This window comes from Anastrepha obliqua, chromosome 5 (assembly GCF_027943255.1).
Source record: "Anastrepha obliqua isolate idAnaObli1 chromosome 5, idAnaObli1_1.0, whole genome shotgun sequence".
Taxonomy (NCBI): domain Eukaryota; kingdom Metazoa; phylum Arthropoda; class Insecta; order Diptera; family Tephritidae; genus Anastrepha; species Anastrepha obliqua.
The window spans coordinates 48,772,315-48,794,736 of NC_072896.1; the positions used below are offsets into that span (position 1 = coordinate 48,772,315).

The window sequence follows — 22,422 nt, forward strand, 5'->3', positions numbered from 1 at the left end:
CTCTTTTGAAATTGTTACTAAGCTTAAAGTCAGCTTAAACTCCAGCATTCATAAAATTAACAAAACAACTTTGCGGTTTTGTCTATGGTTGTGCTTGCACCCATACATAAGTAAGTGCTTATATCACATCTACTTATACATATAAAAGCATACAAATGTACACATCGACCACATCAACCAGTTGTGTGTTCGCCCCAGCGTATTTTGCGTTGCTGAATATTCAGTAGGCATCTCTATCCATTTTGTTATTTTCTACACCACCCGAAGTGTAATGACCTCCATCGACAAATAAATCTAGGAATCTTTAAAAATTATTTAGTACGTAAAAATGAAAGGCTTACATTTGAATGTGGGTTTTGTTTTGCGTTTTCGTTTCGCTTTTAAAAAGTTTTGATGTTTTTGATTGTTATGTTGTTGGTTTGATATCCTTGGAAGCTAAGGTCATGTAATATATGGGGAGCAAAACGTCTGTATGTTTGTTTGTAAGTTTATGTGCTTTTGATGTGAAAAAAGAAAAGTTGACTGCTCTAAATTTGGTGTGAATTTGAAACAAAGCAGCAAATTTAACGAAAAATAAATGATACAAATGGGAAATGTGGGAATAATTTACTGCTGCTCGATGAGTATGAAATGCTGTGATTTTTCGGTATTTTGTGGTTTTACAAACTGGATGCCTTTGTAAATAAAATATAACTGACGAGTAAATTATATGATCGAAAAATGGTGGATTGATCTGACAAGGCGTATACTTAACCCTGTTTCTATTTTTTTGCACCCAATTATTACGATTAAGTTTCAATTTGTAAAAATCGGTATATGAAATTAGGAATTTCAAAACTCTTTACTTTTGATGCATGCATTATAGTATTTTTTTATATAACTGTTTAATTACATCTTATACAAGGGGCGCCAGTTACTGACCCAATTTTAGTTTTGAAAGAGTTTTTTAACAAAAAAAATTATTTTCAGTGATGGAAATCTTTATTTTTACCTTTGCGCCCTCCATTGCTTGTCTCACCGGAAGATATCAGTAAGGGTATTAATGCTATTTTATCACTAGGAAATTTTTAATTACAGGACTTCTCATTGATTATTGAAAACTAGCAGCAATCTAGCAGCTATCTGGAAAAGTGACAAAAACAAATGACGTCACTAATTATAGCATATTTCTATGCTCTCTTCAATCTCCAAACTTTTTTTTATGATAGTAAAAGGAAAAATCTACTTTTGAGTGAAAAGCTTCATTTTACCAAACCTGGAATTCAGAGAGGTCTATGCTCTCCGACCCAGCCGCTTTTGGTGAATACTGCACTGATGCATTTTCAGATGGACTGCAAGTTGACTATGATTTCATCAAAGCCGGCGACAAGGCATCTCACATTATTTTACCACGCAAATAGCTTCTCTTACATTTTACTTTGTATTTCTCAAATCACTGAATTCCTACTTAATTAACAGGTGCTGCGCGCTCTCGATAGAGGTTTTGTTGTAGTACCTTCATAGACTATTCGATGGTGCTCCAAGGCAGTAGCTTAAAACTTCAACTATTTATTCTTTTTATGAATTATAATTTGTCGTCTCTCGCCTTCAAGATTATTGCCTTAAGTTTTATCGACTGCAAACAATTCCGATGATGTCCCACGGCTTAGGATGATGTTACTAAATTCTGTTACTGGTGTCGTAGCTTTATCCTGCATCTTAAAACGAATAAGTGATATCATCTAAAATTCTCCAAAAGTGCTAAGCTATTATGCACGACCTATATCATCTTCGGTAATATTCCTCAGAAATTCAATGAAATTAAAGAACTCGGTGTTTAATTTTATTTGCTTTTTCGTCTAATAATAACTTCTACTTTATCATATCTGACTTGTATGTCACTTTTGGTTTTGTGCATCCAAATAGTTCCAACTTCAGAGCTCCTTATGCGTTGAAACTGCTGTGCATATCTTTCGTTCGCCTTGACTTTGCTTATGCTGATTTTATTTGGGTGTGATTTTGAGAAATTATTTGTGAGAAATCATTCGATTTAAAGCCGTTGAATTTCATTACATGGGGTTGTATTGGCCAACAACCCAATAATATTCGAAGACCTCAGAAACAATGTAGAACCAATGATGGAAACTCGGCTCCAAAGAATTGATCAACGAACGATAAATCTGTTGGCGAAGTTCATAGGACACTGCCGTTATCGTTGGTCCTTATTAGTTTCTATATTAGGAAGGAGCTGCCGTTACACTGAATGGCGAATGACATCGACCCATGCTGACTGAATTTTTGTTTCCAAAAATTAATCAGTTAAGCATCGACGTCATTTGGTTCCAGGCATACAGGGTGCTTAACAATCGATTTATTGCAATATTCAAGCCACTATTGATGCCTTACGGACAGATTTATTGGTCTAATCTAAATGGACCATGACCGGGTGCCGTATTGAAAAAGCAAATGCCATGCAGTTGTCTACCAGATTATAATAAAAAAAATTAACTCCAAGAATATTTCTGTTTTGTATAAATATTTTAAGTTCTCAAGCTCTTACAATAAAAAAACACCCGATACTCAGGAATAATTAGGCTTTTAAGTTTCAGTAACTTGGTGGGTGGAAACTTGTCATATAATTATTTTGGGGCCTTCCACTTTAGAAATTTAAACATGAAGACATAGTTTCTTGTGAGCGTTCAAAATATTCAAAATATTGCAGCCCAGCTTTTTGTTTTTCCTTTGCGACATGTGAACATCCCCAGCAGTGCCACACGCCACATCGCAATATTATTAAATGCTACATTAATCTTTCCGGCCGAAATTGAATCAAGTTTGCTGTAGACTAATTCAAAAGATGTCGAGTGGGGTAAAGTTAATCGAAAGGCAAGTAATTTACAAATTACCAACTAATTTAGATATTTACGTGGTCAGAGCAGTTTAACTTATTATTTATAGTATAATAAAAATCAACCGCATACGTCTGAACATTAACATACACCATATTTGTACACCAAAATCGACAAACATACTCAATAACCAAGAGCAAAGAACTCAACCCTGAGGTACGCAAGCTATTGTTTCTTTATTAATTAAATTCTTTTTTCCTTGACTTGCTGAACTCCACCTTTAGCTATCTAGAAGTTTTGTGGAACTTCTGTCAAAAGCTTTTGAAAAGTCTAAAAGGCTGAAAAGAGTTAAATCATCATTAACACCTGGTCATTAAAGACTCAGATACTTTCGAAAACACTGGTACATTCCTGATTGGTCTGTAATCCGAAGAAACAGAGGCAAGAGATTTTTTTGAAACAGGCAAGGTAATTTCGTTTTTTTGAAGCCGCTGGAAACTATTTACTTGAAGTTATATGATTTACCAGTGTTACCTTTAATATTTGCTCCTTCGCAACACTACGAATGATGAGCTGTAATTCGATATTTTTATTTAAAAGTTGGGTATTTTTGAACATAATAATGTTCACTTAAGAGTTTATTTGGTTCTTTTTTTAGTGAGTTCAAAAATTCATTCCGCCTAAAAGATGGAGTTAACTCATGAAAATTCTCGTGCGATGATTTATAACGATTTTCGATGTGACTTTTAGCATTGAAGCACCACGCTTAGCCCCTCGGAAATGTTGGTATAACGAGTTCTGACGTGGCCGTTGATTCTTGTGGGATGAATTTCGTGAAACCCGCCGAAAATGGTTGTTGTGCCGGAAACAATCGATTTTATGCGTTAATTGATAATGAGATTGAAGATTTGTTCACGTACCCCACAATTTGACAACTGGCCGAAAAAGGACGACTACTGTTAAGAAATGTTGAAGAAATTCAGCTGCCGTGATTCAAAACACATCTATGACATCGTAGCAGATGACGTATTTGGGATCTACGCATATCAGCAGGTAACAAAACAACAATCTACAATATGGTTGTTTCAAGACGTGCTTAATCCAACAAAAGTTGTTCACGGAAGAAGTACCTCAATTCAAATGGTTCTCGCAAAATATTTGTTGGGAAAATCTGGTCATGTTGCAACTGTATCACTAGTGAAGTTTTTGGAGAATTAATCAAAACAAAGGGTCGAGAACGAATCATCTTTCACCAAGACAATGCGAACTCTCACGTATCGACTCAGAGAATTAATGGGTCATCCGCCTTACAGCCCTGATTTGGCAACTTATAATTTCTTTTTGATCCAAAATATCACAAATAAAATGCAACGTTTTTCAATGCCTGAAGAAGCTGTTGAAGCCTTTAAACAGCACATTTTGGGGGTATCTATTGTAGTTTTGAGTGGCAAAAGTGGTTTGAAAATTGGTTCAAGCAAATGCAGAAGTGTGTTGATTTCCAAGGAGTATATTTTGAAAAACAATAAAGCAATTTTCATTATTATTTTACTGTGTTTTCAATACTGGGCATAAAATATAATATTTATTTATTTATTCATTAATGTCTAACAAAATTCAGAACAGACATTTAAGACATAAATTCAGAACTAAAACACATATTTACAATATTAAATTTTAAAAATAGTAGTAAAATTAGATTATCAACATTATGAAACTAAAATAACAAAAATATACTAGGTATTATTTTGATTTCTCACATAGAAAGTAAATAGAAAGTAATTTTTTAATTGCATTTTAAATATAATACTTGTTTGGCCCTAGAAAGGTCTAAATCCAAAAGGATGGAGAGATAATTAAGGTCAGACAATGTTCTTACGAGTGGTGCATTGGCACTATATAATGCCCTACTAAAACCAACGCGAAAAATCTTGCAACGGCCAAAATTTCTGTAAGGAGCATTAAACTGTCAATTTTAAAATTATTGAGGTCAAAGATAAATGACTTTGTCTGAAAAGTACCTCTGTTACTTAATGGAAAGAGACTAATCAAACGACAGCGGGATTCGTATGATGACTTCGGGTCTGAGAAATTGAGTGAATGTAGTGCGAAAGGCACACAAATTTTCTGAACCCTCTCCACTCGGTTTTTATGGACTGCATGAAAGGTCTCCAAATAAAAACAGGATAATCTAATTTGGACCGAAGAAAGAGTATATGGGTCAGTGAAGTGCGATGTGCGCGTCTAACAAAAGCGAGCATAGCAAGTGTATTGGAAACGGCATAATTTAAGTGCGTGATAAAATTAAGCTTTGTATCAAAGAAAACCCCTAATTTTTTTATCACATCGGGCGAAACAAGATATGTATAATTGATATGATAAGTGGTATTAGGGGGTTTTGAAACTAAGAAAATGTGATTTTATGACATTTTTCAATATTAAGAAATAGACGATTCATAAGGCACCAGGAAAATAAATTATTCAACTTGGACTGTAGGACGGAATCACTATTTCAGCATACATTTTTAGATCATCAGCATAGAGAAGAAAATTATATATATGTATAATTGGCACATACACCCTTTTTGGGTATGTGGCCAAGCTCCTCCTTCTATTTGTGACGTGCGTCTTGATGCTGTTCCACAAGATATTTTTATGAGAAGTTTTTTCATGGCAGAAAACACTCGGAGATTTGCCATTATCTGCCGAGGGGGACCACCATTAGAAAAAACTTATTCTTAATTTTGGTGTTTCACCGAGATTCAAACCGACGTTCTCTCTGTGAATTCCGAATGGTAGTCACGTACCAACCCATTCTGCTACGGCGGCCGAAAATTAGCAAAGGGAAAACACGAACAAATATCATTAATAAACAAAACAAATAACGAAGGTCCTAAAATACTACCTTGAGGTACACCTGGTATAAAAGGTGTAAAAGGTAACTCTATGTGAGTAAGAGGATTTATAATAAAGAGAAGCACATTTTTTTACAAACTTTAACGATATTTCGTCATTAGACACTACAATCGAATTGGTACCCATAATAGAATTTATAACATCAGGTACGCTAACCCCTTGGCACTCAAATTCGTCTACCCACAAATTTACAGAAAATGTTTGAAGGATATGAAAGCATTTGATCTAATTTGTGGAAAGATACAGACCTACATACTTACAGTTATATTATATTTATAGTTTATATTATATACAGAAGCATGTTTGCATGTAGTTTCTTCCTAATTATTTTTATCGTTCTGAGCAAATATATATATATGTATGTATGTATGTTTGCACCATCCATTATATCATAGAATTAAATCTAAGGTACAACAACAACCTCTTTAAATATGGCCATCACTGTATGTATGTATTATAGAATTTGCTTATTTATATAGGTCATGGATACCACTAGTATTGGTTATGTAAGCCTAAGCTTTTTCTTTTACATTTTACTAAATTCCAAATAATTTTTTTGTGTATTTGCTTAACATTTATTTTGTGTGACAGTCAATAGTAAAGGATTCCGTGGCCTTCAAGTGGCAAATTTAATTGAAAACGAAACTCATTTTTAAATGCAAATAGACAAATGAGCTTGCATGTAGTTGTATGCTTTGCTAAAAATAGGACGAACCCAACAAACATTTGGGTTAGATTTTGTACATACGCGAGAATGAACTGAAATGAACGCAATTTCTCAAATGGCAAGCCTTCGGAAACGATTTTACCCTCAGCTGAGAATTACAGTTTCCTCAATAAAAGCGGAAATTTATGGCCAGACTTTTCTTCCTTGATTTCAATAAATTTTCCGTCAACCTGTTATATGGATAGATGTGTGAGCAATAAGTCAAAACTTAAAATGTTTCGGATTTAAAACGCAGTTAGTCTAAACTTAATTCAACTTTAAACCAATATGGAAATCAAATATAAGTAATGTTTCCAGTTCAGAAAATTTTAGAGGGCAGTTCATTTTAGATTGTTAAGTTACGGCATTTTGTAATATAAATTAAGAGCGAGATCAGAATCGTGCTCACATGGGATTGGTTTTTATAAAATATTTTTATAAAGTTAAATACGAGAAAGAGAGACGTTTGAAAGTCCGTACAATGTCTGAGAGATGGCACACTAATGTTTAGTTAGTAATATTTCTTGGAAGAACACACACAAACTTACAGCTAGATCGGTATATTTTTTTGCTTGGCATTCGTTTGAATAAAACAAGTCGAGTAATATTCCTGTCTCTAGACTTGGCTCCCTAAGATCACTGGGACTACCATTTGTTACCCAATTTGAAGAAATGGCGAAAAAATCTATTATTCAGAAGGGATTAACAATCTAGAACAGCGTTGGACGAAGTGTATAAGCCCTAAAGGAGACTATGTTAAAAATGAAGTAGTTCTTATTTTTGCACGGACTTTTCAAACGAACCTCGCGTTTGATTTTATAAAAATATGTGTCTGAGCTTGGATGCGACGCCAACGCGAAGCACGCTTTATGGGATAGCTCAGAGACGAACGAGCGAGGTGAGCCCTTTTACGATTTCATTATTAATACTAACCTTTAGGTATGAACAGTCGTAATACTCCCACCTTCACCTTTTTTGGAACGTAGTATGTCATGTTACTTTACTGTCTAAAAACAGTTCAGTAAGAATAGATAATTTGAAGGTCTCCAACAAAAACTCTTTTTCGAACCACAGCTACGATCTGGATCTTAAGGCATATCGTAACGAAATCCATTAAGAAATTGGAAATGGTTCAAAAATGTAATAAATAATAGGATAGGAAGAATTTCGATCAACCAAATCCTCCTCACGGAATACTTTAGAGTAGTAACCCTATTAACATTAGAGAAGACATTTAGTAGGGCCTACAAAATGTCGCGTTCGGTAAAATATACTAAAAAACTCATCTTTCTTGTTGGAGCAATGATCTCTTAAAATTAAGAGAAGAATCCAGATCGAACTTTAACCCCCACTACTCGACAGGCAATTGAGAATTGTACAGGAAAAGTCGGAGACAGAACAAGAAGGCAATTAGGGACATGAAGAAAGAAAGCTGGACAAAGTTTTGCTTGTTTATTGAATCTACCGTGGACTCTGTTAGGCTTAGCCGTATACTTTCCAAGGATAATGCATTGTCATCTTGGGTCAAAAAACGAGATGATACTTGGAGTGCTACAACAGAAGAATCTTTACAACTTCTCCTAAGCACCCACTTTCCGGGATGCAACACTCACGAAAGTAGAATGGAAGTATTAGCCGGAGCCAATATGATCTTCAGCATCTCGCATCTCTTACGAAGTAGAAAGTTGCATGGGTAATCAAATCTTTTGCACCTTTCAAATCTTCGGGCTTTGATGAGATCATTGCAAAGATGTTAAAGAAAACAATGGACTGTAGCTTTCCATGGCTAGTGGAAGTTTTTAAGGGGTTATATACCTTGTGGTCCGGTGAAATTAGCGAAAGTTGGGTTTTTTTTAAAGATATGTAGCAATAATTTTATTGTATAAAAGTTTTTATTATTGGATATTACAATGTTTAAAGAAAAAAAAGGCTTTGTTTGTGTAAAAATATTTAAAAATGGCGGAGTTATGGCGTTTTCCCCCAAGACCCTTTTTTTGGAAGAGGCTTGCGGTGGACGCGATTCAAGTCCACCAAGTCAACTGAAATCAAAAAATCGAAAAGATTTCATTAGTATAGGGTTATATCTTCTTAGTGAACGATCAATATATTAAATATTTTGATTTTTGTGAAAATAGGAACATGTTTTTAAAAAACTCCACTTCTACAGTCCTAAAATTGGCATTAAAAAATTCATATCTGCAAAATAAAAATTTATACATAAAAAGTTGATCGTTCACTAAGAGGCGACATCAATTACGAACAATTTAAAAAAAATTATAAAAATCGGTTGAATACTTTTTTTGCAATCGCGTCCACCGCAAAAGCATTTTTGGAAAAACACGTTTTTGAGATAATCGCGTTTAAAGTTTCAAGCGCCGCATGAGGCCGTACGCTCAAGACGTGACGACGCACAATTTAAAACGCTGTAACTTTCGATCTATTGCTCAGATCTCTATGAAATTTTTGGAAAATGTTCTCAAGGGATTGTACTTTACGATAAAGAAATAAAATTTATTTTGATTTTTTTGAAAAACACAAGGTATATAACCCCTTAAAGCGTGTCTAAATTTAGGCCATATTGCACATAGTTGTTGGCTAGATAAGGTCGGCTTCATATCAAAAGTAGGTACATGGGGACATGATTTAAGACAAATCAGTCTTTCATTTACTTTTTAAGAACTTTTGAAAGGCTTTTGGATATACAGCAAATACTCTCATTGAAGAGGTCTGGTATATCAACTGCACAAAATTCGTACCCTAAAGGCAAATCTAATTCAACAATAGTGGTCTAGGAAACAAACAATATGCCAAGGCTGCATTCTTGGAGAGAAAAGGTGCCTTTGATAACGTTAGCACTGATGTCATCCGAAGGGCGTTGACTTATACCTAAGTAAGCACCCTAACCTAACCTAATATTGGAGGAATTGATTTCCGTACTTATACAACTTTTCTTTGACAAAGTCTTTTTTTTTAAGGCTGCGCGACCGGACCAATTGCACTTGCAATTTTTAATTTACTGAAGAAGCTTGATTTGAGACTTGTGAAGGAATCAGCTTAAGCATACAAACAGACAAGTGATGGAGCGCGTGGAGGTCAAAATAAAGTTTTTCATCACTCAAAATGATTTTTTTTTATTTAGTAAAAAAGTTATTCAAACACAAAATTATATGAATAATTTTGCGCCACCTTGTATGATACTATAAGTACCAAAAACTGAAACAGAATGTAATTGTGAATGAAAAGTTGAAATCAATCAATTTAAAGTATGTTAGTCAAGATTTGTTTTGAGTTATGCGTCCGGCCTGCTTGAGAAATGTAGGTGAAAGAAACACGCGGTCAAAATTTACAATTTGGTGCACATTGGGCTGTAATTTGTAACATAAAAGCCAGGGGCGGATTAAGTGTCGTCAAATGGTTTCCATAGAATTCCCCTTTAATTCGCTTCAGGCGTATGAGGCAAAGCTGCCATTTAGCTAATCTTTATGTAGTACAGGCAAAGTAAGTCCCTTCCTTGGTACCTAAATCTTGACGCCGGTAGTCGGGCTTGTGTGCGTCTATGAAGGGCAGGGCTGTACCTGATTTATGGGAGGAAAATGCAAGGCAACTAGGCTCCAAGAGTGCCAAGAACGAGTACTGGACATACTTTCGTACAAACCCTCAGCTTCAAGAGGCCAGAAATGTTAGTGGACTGGCTGCATAGGGATCAAATGGTATCTACGCTGTCTCAAAGAAGACTTAATGCCTTCGAGTACAATGAATTCTGCACCAAAAGCTATGCAGAAAAACAACTGATACTCCAGGAAGCCTATTGTTCGCTAAGCGACCATCGTTAAGGGCTGTTTTACTCAAATCTGTTCTTACATAAATACCCTCACGGGAGCATCCGAGAATGGTTGAGAAACTCCTTGTAGAAGAAATGTAAAAGGGATGCAAATGCGAACTTAAATTTGAAGGTATATAATTTCAGTCAGGCAATCATAGTCCATTGTGCAACCGAGGAATCTGCCAAATGGTTGGGACACAACAGCTGTTTCAGGTAGCATAATAAAATAATAAAGTAAATACCAGCAGGAAAGTTGGAAGGAAAGACGTCTGGTTGATGGTCGGTATCACTACAAGGCACCACCATTGGAATCATAGAGGACCCAATGTGCCTGTCGTGCTCGGAGGAGGCGGATAGCACTGAGCACTTTCTCTGTGGGTGTCATGCCTTTGCTAAAGCACGGCTACGTGTTTTCGGTTCCGATGTCGTGAGAATGAGTAATATTCGTTCTCTAAAACTGGAGGATATTTACAGATTTGCCGAAGAATCTGGAAAATTCTCACAGGACTAACTATCTCTACCTCTATCTCTGTCTCTATTCTTTCCTATCTCTTTCTCTGATACTTTTTTCCTTCTCTTCTTGGCTATCTACCCCCTTTTCAGAACTTTAAATACAATGGGCTCTTTGGCCTGAGTGTTTTATGAGCCACCAAATCTCCTTGGCTTGACCTTTTCAAATTTCAAATTTCAATTTCAAATACCAGTAGTTCAAATGCACGTAATATTTTGTATTTTGCTTTATATGGTAATGCTTCTTGGCGGAATATCGAATTTATTGGTAACTCATTTATAGAGAAAACTTGACCTGTTGGCCGAAGTACGAACTGCAGATTCTTAACCGGCACTAAAAAAAAAGTTTTATTCAGATCAGCTCACATTTGCTTGGGCCAAAAATAGCGTAAACGGTGGTTATTTATAAAATATAATTCAGATGCGGATAAAAATATATGCAGATATATGTGAAATATATATAGCTACTAGGGTGGTCCAAGCAAAAACAAAAAATTGTTTGTGTCACCTTAAATTGGTTCTATTGGTTTTATTGGTATCTATTATTTTTATTAAATATTATCACCAATGATTCAAAAATAATCACTGATTTCCCATTTGTCTCTATTAAAGTAGCATAAATAATTTTATTTTTTTTTAAATCAAGCGCAGGCTATCATTTTTTGGACATTTGTGAAGGGGATTTAAAACAGAGGATTAAATGATACTGATATGTAAATATTTTATACTAAACTGAAAAAAAAAATTAAATGTACAAAAAAGTGTATTTTTCCGATGAGAATCCAATGGTAATTTTCAAAGCATTTGTGACATAAAAAATGTGTGGGTGTAGGCGTTTAATGTTTTGGCCATAGAGTAAATGTATGGGGCAGCATAAAAAAAAACATTTTTTTTGTTTATTTTTTGGAACATCTAAAATATGCCTACATAAAAATATGGACATATAATATATATGTACATAATGTCAACGTCAAAAGAAAGTGTACATGCCATATCGATAAGTTTTGACTCCTTTTTTATTTATTTTGTAATTTCAATTATTTTATTAGCAAAATATGGTACATATTATAACAAAAAAGAAAAGAACACTTAAAACTTATTTGAACACTAAACGAATGTGAACTCACTTTGTTCTCTACTTCGCCCATTTTGATGATTAAAAAAAATTTAAGAGAGATATTCGAACATTTAAAAAATTGTTTCTTAAGCCAAAGTGATTCCAAAGTAACAAAGGCATTGGCTATACCATCTTTATTTATATAGATTAATTTTTAACAGAAAAATATCCATTAGTCTGACCTGTTAAATTTCAATCAAAGTGGTGTCCAAATTTCTTGCAGTGTAATTATTGAATTAAAAATTATGATAACGTAGGAAATCATTTATTTATTAATTTTTTTATTTATTAAAAACAATAGTATTTATGCGTAAGTAAGATTTTTATACAATAAAAGTTATTTTATAACCTTTCTTATAACAAAAACCATATAATGCAAAATTTCGACCTTCATATGAAATTTTTAAAAATTCGGCAAATTTGCATCAAAATGTCACAGGTTTTACTCAGGATTTTCGGAACAATTTCGGGTATGCAATTTTATAGCTCCTCAAATTTGAATAAAATGAAGGGCAAGTTTCAAGTGGTTCAAAAATCGCAAAGATTTTTGAAAACTGTTTGTGCTAACGGTGTTCGGTGTTTTCTTCCATACAAAAAAGAAAATTGGAGTAGACGTTAAATGGAGTAAATGGAGCACGAGACCGTGGCAAAAAATTTCAAAATCCAGTTTGGTTTTCCTGGGAAACTCTGAGTAAAACATTTGAAATTTTGTGAAAATGTCGTCTATTAAAGGGTGTTTTTTTAGAGGTTACGTTTTCAAGATGAAATAAAACGTATATAATTTAATGTTATGGCCAAGAATTTAGCGCTATTATAAAGATAAGTGTTTGCCATTATGTTTTAAAAATGATTTCGGGCAAGTGGCCACCGCGGCTGGCTCGAATAAATTCCAGCCGAGAGGCCCAATTTTCGACCACTTTTTGTAGCAATTGGGGCCGTATGTCAGCAATAACGCGCCGAATATTCTCTTCCAAGACGTCAATCGTCTCGGGCTTATCTGCGTAGACAAGCGACTTCACATAGCCCCACAAGAAATAGTCCAGCGGTGTTATATCGCACGATTTTGGAGGCCACGCCACAGGTCCACGGCGCCAGATAATGCGCTCACCAAAAGTTTCCTTCAATAAATCGATTGTTGCGTTGGCTGTATGGCATGTAACGCCGTCTTGTTGGAACCAAAGGTCGTCCACATCAACATCGCCCAATTCAGGCACGAAAAAGTCATTAATCATGGCTCTATAGCGCTCTCCATTGACTGTAACATTATGACCGGCTTCATTTTTAAAGAAATATGGACCAACGATTCCCTCTGCCCATAGAGCACACCAAAGAGTGACTTTTTGAGGATGTAACGGCGTCTCAGCAATGGCTTGTGGATTATGTTCACTCCAAATGCGACAATTTTGCTTATTGACATACCCATTCAACCAAAAGTGAGCTTCATCGCTGAACAAAATTTGTCTTGTGAAAATCGGGATCGGTGGCCATCTCGTTTTGGGCCCAAATTTGCACAATTTGCAAACGTTGTTCAGGTGTAAGTCTATTCATTATGAAATGGCAAACTAAACTGAGCATAAATCAAGTGACAGCTGTCAAAAAGACCATCTACGAAAAAAGTAGTGCCAACTTGAAAACCTAACCTCTAAAAAAACACCCTTTAGCTTTGCAGCCCGGGGTGGGCGTTAGCTGCCTAAGTAATCTTCCAGTAATCGCCCAGTTTGTTCAGATCCTCGGTGACGTTATGCAGCCAAGTTGTTTTTGGTCCACCACGAAGTCTTCGGCATAAACGATTGTAGCTTTGAAGCTTTGTGGCCTACTGCCGTCCTTGCGGATGATGCGACCAGCGCATCTGATGTGTTGCGACTTGATAAGTCTTACAATATCTTCGCCCTTGCAGCGACTTAGCAGCTCCTTAATGTGCCTGATTATGCACTTGCCATCTTCTTCACGTATTGGGCCAAATACTTTACGTTGTTAAAATGAAATTTTTTTTGAAATCCGTAATAAATTTATTTATTAAATTTAACTTTATTCAAAGAATTAAGAAATTTGTGCCTATCGCCCTGCCCTCTGTTCATTGTGTGCCCCTTTCCTTGCGCACACGGTTCCCGCTTTGCTAAACATCTCCCCGTTTTCTTCGCTTTTTTATCGACCAATCAGCGATCGACACGTATTGCAGGAATGCAATTGAGCAATAGTGGGATTTACTCTTACTGTGCTGACAGACTATTCATAAAAATGGTTTTTGTTGTAGTATGAACTATATTTTTATGAAGGAAAAATTTAAATTAAAAAGTGAATAAATAAGTATTGTTGTCATATACTTGTCATTGTATGGCGCATACGTGTTTTTGTTTTTTTTTACGTTGACTTTATGTATTCCATATTTATTTTTGCTTTAGAGTTTCTAGATAATTATTATCAGTTTCGAATAAATTTTGTGGTTAAATTAAATATTATAAAATAACTCAAACTATTTTAAGCTATCAAACATGTATTTAGATATAATAACGCAAACAACTGTGATGATTTTATGAAATTTCGAGATAACGTCACTTTTGTGCAAGTGGGTGAAAAAGCAGAATTCAAGTACGAGTGATTAATTTGCAAAAAACAATAACAAAGTTGTTTTTATTGTTGAAGTGGAGTATTTCTGCTGAAATAATCCTAATTAGGGACTAGCGCCATTTCACCACCACTGATCTCGTGTGATATCTTGTTTTATTGTTTGTTTGCGTCAGATCCAAGTATCTCCATGTCTGAGATTTCATTAGTTTACTGTAGGAAAAGCTTACCGAAAGAGCGAAGTCTTAGATAGACCTGGACATTCGTATAAATATTGAAAAATACTTTCTTTCACCGGGTCCACCTGACGGCTTCTGTAGATGGGATTGAAAAGAAGGTTAAATCTGGCTGCATGGTCCCTTACCTGATCTGTACGGGTCGCAATGATTGTGAAATGTTTGGGAAAGAGCATCCCAGAAGTAATTCGTTTTTGTGGTGCTTCCACATTCTTTCGGCTAAATCATAGTAGTGTGAGCCAATGGCTTTTTTTATTGGGTTGAATGGGGTAGCAATTGTTACCGCCTTTACTATATCATGTGCCGAACCTTTTCTTGCTAGCTCTTCCGCTATCTGATTACCTTCTATATTCCTATCAGAGTAATTTGAAGTCAACGGCCAAGCAATTCTAGCTCCTTTCTAAACTATGAAACTACATAGATTCGATGAAATGGAATTGGGATCTAAGGTCTTGAAAGCTGCTTGACTGTCTGAAAAGATAGCTACTCTTGCACCAATTTCTTTGTAGTATTTTAGTGATGTTCACGCTTCTCTGATTGCTATAGTTCTGCCAGATTGTGATAGTACTGTCCGGAACACGGTGGCATAGTCAGGAAGTCGAATTGATTCGGATAATTTGAGCGGCTCCGAATAAAGGCCAGCTCCCACACCACAATTCATCTTAGAATAATCAGTGCAGATTTCTATGTCAAATCTACCAATAACGCCGTTCATTTTTGGTACATTAAAGTTTGATATCTTGGTTTTCTTAGTAAATAGCATCAGTTGTGTTATACTCAGGTTTACACTTAAACCACAGTCTGTGGTTCAGTGGCTGCTTCCATGATCTCACTGATTACAGCTGAAAAAGTGCCTGAAGCTATTGGGTTGGAGAATAAGTTCATAGCGTTTTTATATTTTCTTTTAATTTACAACGATTTTAGGCTGCTTTCTACTCTACAAAACTGTGTTATTTATATTCTTAAGTTATTTAATTTTTTATTAGTTTTGAGGCTTAGAAATGGAGTACCTAGGGGAAAAAATCAACATTTTAAACACCTGCTCTTCTTTGCTTTTCATCGAAGTCAAAAAGCTGCTCAAGCAGTCCGAGACATTTGCGACGTTATGGAAATGGTGTCATAGACGAGTCTACAGCACGGAAATGGTTTGCAAAGTTCAAAAATTACTACATATCACTTTTGAAGAAGGACGATCGCCAAACCAGTCGTGAATTGGAGGGAAAAAATGAACGATCATAAAACGATTCTCAATCACCTTAATTTAATGGGATTTACCGAAAAATTGCGCGCCTAACTGCCTCACAAGCTCAAAGAGAACAACAAAGAAAGTCGCCTTCAAATTGCTTCTCAACATCTTGCCCGCCATCGAGCAAAACGCGGTCATAAATAGCGCTTTTTGTACCGAATCGTCACGGGAAATGAGAATTGGTGCCTGTATGAGTATATATTTATTTATTTATTTATTTACAAACGTGGTATAATAATATAATATAATTATTCTAACACGAGAATAGGAGCACTGGCTGCCAGGACCTTCGGCTCTCTGATTTGTTATAAAAAGAATTATGAATTAATTACAGGCAAGCTAGGTAAAGTCATGGTAAATTAGTTAAATAAGTTTCTTTAAATCGGTCTGTGCTAAGTAATCTGACATTTTTTTAATATTTTCGTAGCATATATTTTTTAATAGTGATGATGGGATTTGGTCCCCAAAAATATTGCTCCTTACTGTGGAAAATTGTGTGCAGTTGTCGAGAAGATGAACTGATGTTAGTGGTGATGTAGGGCAGTGCTGGCAGTTTGGCCGGTTAGTTCTGTTGAATATATAGGAGTGGCTTGCAATCGTGTGCCCAAGCCGTAGCCGAACAAACATTTTGACATCATTGCAACGGCAGTAAGATGGATACTCGGGTTTTAGCCTGTTTGGATTAAATGTAGTGTATTGGTGCTGTGTAGATCCCCATGTAACCAATTGCTTTTGATACAGGTGATTGACTACATATTTATTGAAGTCTTTTTTTGAAAACTTGTTAAATGTTTTGAGCGGTTCCATGGTGGCCAATTTAGCTCGTTCGTCCGCTATTTCGTTCCCTTTAATGCCTGCGTGGCCTGGTACCCACATTAATTTTATGTTGTTGTTATTGCCGATCAGTTTGTTGCGAATTTGGGAAATAACATACGTTTTATTTCTTATATTCAGTATTGACGCTATTGTTGATCTGCTGTCCGTGCATATAATTGTTTTACGATTTGAGTTTTCAACAGAAATTAGCCCATTCAGGATTGCTGTGGCTTCAGCTGTGTAAACAGAGGCAAAATGGGGAAGGATGCCTGCTGAGACAGTGTTCCCCGAAGAATCCACGACTGCGAAGGATGTACTTGTCTTAGTTTTTGATCCATCAGAAAATATCATGTTCCATTCGCCAAGTAGAGGGTTAGTGAGCTCTGAAAATAAGCGTTGATAGGTTATTGGGCTAGTGCCACTTTTATTGAATTTTTCTAGTTCCAAGATGAAAAAAGATTTGTTTATGTGCCAGGGCGAGAAGTCTTCTTTTTCTGAGATTACTGGTGAGTGTATGCCAAGATCTTTAGCCAAGTCGGTGATAAGTCCAATTGTTGATTTCCGTTTTGGCGTTTTTTTCCGCTGAAGTTCGGTTAACACTGTTTCATATAAAGTGTTGTTGTTGCACAGAAATAACTTTGGAATGAGTTTCATGAGGCATACATCAAATCTTTCTTCTATTGCCGGTAATCCAGCTTCAACTAATACGAATTTTATTGGAGATTTTGGAAACGCGCGTATGCTCCTGCTAACGGCCGTATGATATGGGGAATACAGAAGCTTAATGTTGCTTCTCGCACAATTGCCATATATCGGGAGACCAAAATCAATTTTGGACAGTAAAAGAGCTTTGGTTACATTTATAAGAGTAGATTGGTTAATTAAACAATGTTTTGATGATAAATATATTATTTAACTATACTTAGTCTGACAGCCAGTTGCTTTCGTAAGTCTAAACAATGTTCTTTAAATGTTAGCTTTTTGTCAAAAATTATACCCAAAAACTTAAGACTAGTTGTACTGACAATTGGTATATCGTTATGAACTAAATTAAAATAATTACATTTATGTTTGCGACAAATATGGAAATTTTTACATTTCTTAATGGAGATTTCAGCACCTGAGACTTCGCCCCAACGAGCTATGTCTGAGAGTATATCTAAGAAGTCTTTCTTTACAGCATTTAAGTCATTAACTTTAGAAAACAATAATAAATCATCTGCGTAGCAAATGTGAGAAACATTTTTGTACTTGTTAATTACAGTACTGACTTCATTGAAGGCTGCCATGAACAGGATAACAGACAGTGGAGACCCTTGAGCTATACCATTATACAAAGGATGGTAATTAGAGTAGGCGTTGTTAACGTTTGCAACAAGTTTGCGGTTGGTGAGAAAATCTTTAATCAGGTTAAGTAACTTAACGCCTAGATTCCAATTTTGAAACTGACGAAGCACAACGTGAACTCCAACGCGGTCGAAGGCTCTTTCGAAGTCGATACTAAGGGCTGACAGGTGATTTCTGTTGGAAAGAGTAGTAGATGCGTTGTTTTCAAAAAAGAGAAGAGCATCGATTGTGCCCTGCCCAGCCTTAAAGCCTACTTGTCGTGGACTTATTAAGTTAAATTTTGTGGCATGCCAGGAGATACGCATTGATATAATCTTTTCAAAGAGTTTTCCCAGACAGCTAAGTAGCGATATCGGTCTGAACCCACTGACCTCTGTTGGAGTAGCATTTGGTTTAGGGATGGGGATAATTATTGCATTTTTCCACGCTTGGGGGTAAATTCCCTGGTTTAAGATATTATTATAGAGTCTTAAAAGTCTGATCTTCAGACAGAGAGGAAGATGATGTAACATGGGATATGATATACGATCGGCTCCAGGGGTCTTGCCCGACAGAGAAGAGAGGGTGGATTCTAATTCTATATGTTCTATCTTGGAGTCTAGGTATTGGGAAAAGGTGCAACCGGTGTTGTCGTTGCTACTTAAGTACTGGTTTTTGGTAGTTACAAATGATTCGTGAAAATTAGAGTCATGAGAACTATCGGACCAAAATGAAGCAAAGTGGTTGGCTATTTCTTTTGGGTCAGTTATGGGACCATTTGAGTTGCTAAGAGAGATTGCCGGAGTTTGGGTGTAAGAGCCAGATAGTCTTTTAATATCGAGCCAGGCTTTCTTCGGATTAGTTTTATGATTAATGGACTCCGAGAATTTTTTCAGACAGTCTCTTTTAGCTTGTTTGCACTTTTTGCGAAAAATTGCTTTTGCTTTCTTATAGCGAATCAAATTGATGTTTGTTCTAAAACGTTTATATTCAGACCAGTAAAGTTGTTTCTCTTTTCTCAGCTGAGATAGTTCGGTTGACCAGTAGGGTACCGATTTTGAAAAGATTTTGTTCGTAGATTGTGATATGGAAAAATGTGCAGACGTCCGAATTATTTTAGTTACCACCGCAGCTTCTTTATTTATGAGTATATAATATGAATCGAAGAAAGGAGTGGGTGGCTCCAGGAGTTATGCCAAACCGAGAGTCAATCCGGCTCTTCATCCAAAGAAGATCATTATATGTGTCTGGTGGACTGAGAGGGCATGTAGCACTGAAGAATGCGCGAAAAGAATGCCACGGTCAACAATGGGTCAAACGATATTCCTTCCTTCCCATGCTCTATGTTTCACAAGCCGTCAAAGCCGCACTCCAAGAGCTCGAAGGTCCTTTAGCACCCGCCGCATTCTCCGGAACTTGCATCGACCGATTACCATTATTTACGCTCCTTGTCGAACCATGGGGAAGGCGTTTCCTTCGATAACAAAGAGGTCCTTAAAAACTGGGCTCCCCTGTGCAGTTCCTCTGTTCACAGAGTGCTACTGCCCACCTTGCCGATGATTATTCTAGTTTCAAGCATGTTGTTTATTCAGTCGTTGAGACCTTTGTCCGAGCCTAACATATTAGGAGCCATATTTATGGAGCTTGTGTCAACGTTTTTAAGGGCGACGAGTGAGTAGTGTTTGTATTCCATGCTTCTCTTTGAGATAGGTATTTTAGGATGTTGTAGTTCGTGTAGTTGTAATCTTATTTCTCTAAGATATGCTATCGTTCATGATTTTTAAGGATAAAATAGGACAAACTGATGGGTCTGAGTAAAAGGTAAGTACTATTTGACAAAAGAACAAATATTTTCATGGAGTCTACTTGTATATACTCGTCTTTCTCAACGGATAATAATTTTTCCGCCTTTCAACGGTTACTTCACAACTAGTTTTTATATATAGTTCCGTAAGAAAAAACCAGAATATAAAACTTTTCTGCTCCAGCACTTTTAAATTTACTAATTTTTTTTTTTTGCTTTACAAATTAATTTACAATCTAAAGAATATCTTTTCATTGTTTTAAGCTTATATTTTCGATATTTCGTGAGTATAGTATCTCATATTGTCCGAATGGATACAAATGCTCCGGCTCTGAAAGTATTTGATGCGGTACCAGCTGGTGGTAGCAGAGGAAGAGGAAGCCCTTCTCTGCGTTGCGAATATCAAGTGGAGAAAGACTTGGTTTCACTTGGTGTTTTAATATTTTTTGATGCGGCTTTTTTTTTAAACATTTGAAAGTGTTTTCTCTATAGTCTGTCTAGCCGGATTTCGATATTTTTATTTAAAAAATTTATAAACATAATTAAAGTGTGACGTTTATGACGTAACACGCATACTGTTTTTTTTTAATGCCGTAAATTGCAAAAGTTTTCGAAATTCTAAAAATTCGGCTCGACAACTATAATTATTATTACAAGCATTTTTTTACATTTTACAGATCCATCAACATTTCAAGGAGAAATGATGCAGACCGTGGAGTAACTGTTTTCATTGTGCTTTGGGTCCCGTGATTTTTTAGATACTAATTTTTGTAAAGAAAAATTAAAATAAATTTGTTGATAAAGCTTAAGTACCAATAAACAAGTGTAAAGTTTTTTTATATTTATTTCTATTGCTATGACTTCTAAAAACAGTTTTTCGTTTAGCGCATTTTTGGCGCTGCTGGACGTATGTAACCCCTTAATAGAAAGTCTAAAAAGTCCATATAAAATCATGAAGTGTTAAGCATCGAAGATGAATAAAAACGAAAACTTTAATCGCGTTTTTATCGAAATACATTGTTTTACACGCTGTCGAATATAACTCAAAAAGTAATTAAGATACCAACTTAAAATTTTATAGAGATACTCTTTAACATATTGTCCTTTGCATATACCTCAAATTTTCTATTAATTATCATTAAAAATATTGTTTCGATCAATTGGTTTATAAAAAAGTGTAATTTTTTTCTGTTTTATTTGAAAATTTTCATTTTTTTTTTGTTAAAATGAAAACTTTTTGTCTAGTTGATTTCAATTGATTACAAGAGCCTGTACATTCCACGGCGCAAATTAAAGGATCCACGTTTGAGCAGCTGTACCGCCGCCATTTTTTTTTTTAATATTTGTACATTAATTTAAGCATGAGTATTAATATTTAATTTATTTTAGGATAAAAAGATACTCTCAGGTTTTCGCAAAAAATTATTGAAAAACTGGTTGTCTGGCGGAACTGCCCCCTTTAAGTGTATTTATAGTTTTTTTTTTTAATGTAAAGCAGAAATGTAATTTTGCCAAAAAGGTTTTTTTTGTAATAAGCCACAATATAAACTAAATTCTGTGTAGAATGTCACCAGCATTTTCAATATTAAGAATTCTAAGAACACAAAACTCGATATCAAATTTTCTCAAATATTCCTTATTTGGGTTCGCTGTGACTGCATTCTTCCAATGAATTCAAATGTAATTGCGATTGTTATTGTTATTGTTGTGGTACTTACAATTGATATGCACGTCGAAGCGCTTGCTCACGGACGGCGGTATACCATTCGAGGCAATACACAAATATCCGCCCATGTCAGTGCGATGTACATTCGTCAATACCAGCTTCTCGCCCTCCACTGATTTGACCACTGAAATCAAACAAAAGTTGTAAATAGTAAATGTAGGAAACTTCTGAAAGAGTGAATGAGTCAGGAAAGTACTTACATATGTATGTAAGTTACATATGTATGTAAGGATATATAACTACATACACACATGCATACATACACACATGTGTAAATATCAATATATGTATTTATTTATAGAAGGGCGAAAGAAACCAAATAAAAAATTCGGTATGCATTTCGGAGACATTTTCAAATGTGGTTCAAATGTGGTTTTTTTACACACACTCACTAGGAAGCGAATTTGCAAAAGAATTGAATAAACAAGGAAAGAAATTTCACAAAGTCTCCTATTGAAAGCCAAACAAACTGAGTGTGGCGACCTAATTAATTAACTTTTCGGTTTTGTATATCACATTCCTTTGTACAGTCTATGTATTTAGATGGGTAAGCATGCATGTATGTATGTGTTTGTATGGAACTTTTCAGTTTGACTTACGTACGAATGCTAATGTAACGTAGCTTCCCTACTTTTTATTTGTGTCCTTACCACAAACAATCAGACAAACACAAATACGGGTAGAAAATAAAGTTTATGCATTTGTGTGTGTTTGAGTGTCATTCCTCAATCCTTTTTTATCCCCTTGAACTTCATACATTTCCCGGGAAAAAAATAAGTAGAAAAGAAGAGATAAAGTAAAAAAAA

The 22,422-nt window shown here is 35.4% G+C and overlaps 1 protein-coding gene across 1 annotated transcript in view; it reads right to left on the reverse strand.

Moving 5' to 3' along the window:
* LOC129248732 (hemicentin-1) overlaps window positions 1-22,422 on the reverse strand; it is a 106,550-nt gene that overhangs the window by 54,172 nt on the left and 29,956 nt on the right. Inside the window, exon 6 of the mRNA XM_054888349.1 lies at window positions 21,609-21,740. Coding sequence (XP_054744324.1) covers window positions 21,609-21,740 — 132 coding nt within the window. The remainder of the gene's footprint in view (window positions 1-21,608; window positions 21,741-22,422) is intronic.